The sequence below is a fragment of the Priapulus caudatus genome, unplaced genomic scaffold (genome assembly GCF_000485595.1).
Source record: "Priapulus caudatus unplaced genomic scaffold, Priapulus_caudatus-5.0.1 Scaffold560, whole genome shotgun sequence".
Taxonomy (NCBI): Eukaryota; Metazoa; Priapulida; class Priapulimorpha; order Priapulimorphida; family Priapulidae; genus Priapulus; species Priapulus caudatus.
In genome coordinates, this window is record NW_014577621.1 from 150,383 (window position 1) to 153,267 (window position 2,885).

Genomic DNA, 2,885 nt, shown 5'->3' on the forward strand with positions numbered 1-2,885 from the left:
TGTGTGTGTGTGTGTGTGTGTGTGTGTGTGTGTGTGTGTGTCACTGTCAGATTGATGTGACAAGCTGTTTTCTTTTAGTTTTTTAATTTAATTGTAGCAGTCCATGCAATAATACTAAGAATTGTTGTAAAGCAATTGCTAATATAAAATCGGAATGCATATATGATATTTAATCCAGAGCACTGTTCAGTGGCGCATGTAATACTCTAGGGAAGGATAATAAATTAAGATTAATACTGACAACGGGATAGGAAGCCGCTCTGCTAATAATGTAAAGTTCAAAGGAGTGGTTATACTATTACTAAGTTATCAGCTACCTCAAATATTAAATTTAATCTATAAATATAATTATTGCTAAAAATCCACTCTAACTTAACAGTTAAGTGCAATTTAAAATAGATATGATTCAATTTTTCAGTGTTCAAATTATCTAGCTGTTTAGTAATGAAACAGATGCATATATATAAAAGTAAATTTTGAATGTTATACTTAATTGTATTTTTTTATTTACTAGGTGTAGCAATGCCCAGAAAGATGGTGTTAAAATAGACCCTTCTGTAGACTGTGGGAAGTGGTATGATCTGAAGTTGGCTGAAGTGAGATCCAGCACCCAAGTTCCGCAAGGAAAAGAGCACCCCCCAATAACTGGCTGGAAGGAATTCCCCAAGTCGGGCATCCCCCCTGTCTTCAATGCTGGGCATATTTACCATCACTTGGTGGAGTCAATACAAGAGAGAGATGATGATGATGATGATGATGATGATGATGGTGGTGGTGGTGCAAACAGTGACTTTGCCACTGACAAGCCAATGCGCCGTGGCAAGATATTTTATGACAGTGGAAATGTCACAGAAATACAAGATGTAAGAAAGGGTAGTCAGTATTTTGTGAAGGCAAAAGTTCTTGCCAGTATGCGTAAAACAACGTATTCAGTTCTTTTTTCTCTCTCAGTGAACAGTGGTTTTGTCTCCGATGCTACTTGTGATTGCCGTGCATCGGCACTAGGGAGATGCAGTCATGTAGCAGCAGTTTTATATGCACTAAGTTATTGTGTTGAGAACTCCTCTGACAGATCTGTACCATGTACAAGCAAACCCTGTACATGGAACCGGGGACGGAAGCAGGGTAAAAATCCAAAGAAAATAACAGAAACATCATACCCTAAAACCCATTCCTCTAGTGTTATACAATTTGACCCAAGACCCTTATCTCAGCAGTCAACTGCACAAATGCCCCAGGAAGAAATTAACAACTTTTCGATTTCTCTGCAGTCATGCAGTAAGAACCTGTCCATGTGGGAAACGCTCCTTCCTGTTATATATGATGACTATGTCTTGTCAGAGGAGGAGAAGGTAGTATTATTAGTTAAAGTAGACCAGCTGATAGAAAATCTGACCCCCGAGGAGCAGGGACCAGTACATGTAGTGACGGAGCAAGGAACTGATCAGTGGCATGCACTTAGGGCCTTGCGGGTAACAGCTTCAAATGCTAAAGCCATTGCTAGAGCACATGACAGTACTCGCCCAACCCTTGTACAGAAGCAGCTGTGGTTGTAAATACGACATATCTGCAGATACCGCCTCATTCCTATGACACTATTTGTCATAGGGTAGGATTGTTCCTTTGATGAAAATATTGTTGTATTGTCGTGCGCAAGTCCATAGGAGTTTATAGGGCGCGCATATGAGCCGCAGCAACCTTGAATTTCAGGCTTGTTCTATCCAAGCAAGCGTATTCAGCGTATTTTTCCGTTCACGTCTCGAGTAACGAAAAGTTGTTGACTCGCCAATATAAGGTAGTCTATAGGCGAAAACCGTATTACGAAATCTTAATTTAACAGGCAGCAAAAAAAAGCCAGCGTATAATTGCCGAAGGCGCTTATGTGCTCGGTATTCTGGTCATAGGAGCTGCCAAGAACGAGGTGGAAGGGCCAAAAGTGCCGTACACGATAGTCCCTGTTGCATCATACACGCTGTCAGCTATGTATTTTTTCAGGGGAGAATAATGACAAAATAAATTTTGTTTTTTTTCTCTCCTAGCCGGCGAAACTGGGAACACATATTCGCGGCATGGGTATTATGGTAACAAAATACAGACGGACACGCGCGCTATTGTTTTTTTTTGCACGAATGAAAGGTGTCAATGGCCAATCTATTGTAAACTGGGAACTAAGTAAGCCGCTCCTGGCTGTTATTGCCGCTGGATTTGTCCGCAGAGCACGGTAAATGCACTTGTCGCCACACTGAGGTCCATTGTACGTCTGACATCATTGCTGACCGTCTACTGCTGACGTTCATTGCTGGCACCATGCGCAGTCATCATCGTCATTTCACAACACGGTAATTATGCTGGTAATGTAAACATTAGTGACAGGTACACTACACGTATTAATCAATGTCAATGGGAAGAGAAGGAGAGTCAGTGACAGAGCGAGAGACGAGCGAGACAAGGAGAGAGAGACGAGAAGAGAGAGGCGGAGAGAGCGACGAGGAGACGACGAAAGAGCGACTGCGCAGCGACGGAGAGGGAAAAGAGCGAGGTCGGCCCGAGGAGATGAGGGAGAGATACGAGGTGAGAGGAGATAGAAGTAGAGGAGAGCTCGAGCGCGCAGAGGACTGTCGAAAGAGAAAGGGCAACTGGAGCCAGAGAATGCGACGAGAATGCGCTGCGAGCGAAAGAGAGAGAGGCGGAGAGAGGAGATGAAGAAAGAGATGGGAGAGGAGCTGAGCGCCGCGAACACGAGAGCCGCGCGCTTCGCGGAGAGAAGATAGAGAGAGCTGGATGAGAGAGAGAGCGAGAGCAGCGAGAGACGACGACGGAGACGAGAGAGAGAGAGAGCGCGGCGTCCCAAGAGAGCTAATCGTATATTTATTACACATTTACTG

General features: G+C 43.8%; 1 protein-coding gene across 1 annotated transcript in view; it reads left to right on the forward strand.

The window, feature by feature from the left end:
- The window catches only part of LOC106811655, a 28,034-nt gene that overhangs the window by 23,958 nt on the left and 1,191 nt on the right, over window positions 1-2,885 (forward strand). The window contains exon 2 of the mRNA XM_014815356.1: window positions 506-1,549. Coding sequence (XP_014670842.1) covers window positions 506-1,549 — 1,044 coding nt within the window. The remainder of the gene's footprint in view (window positions 1-505; window positions 1,550-2,885) is intronic.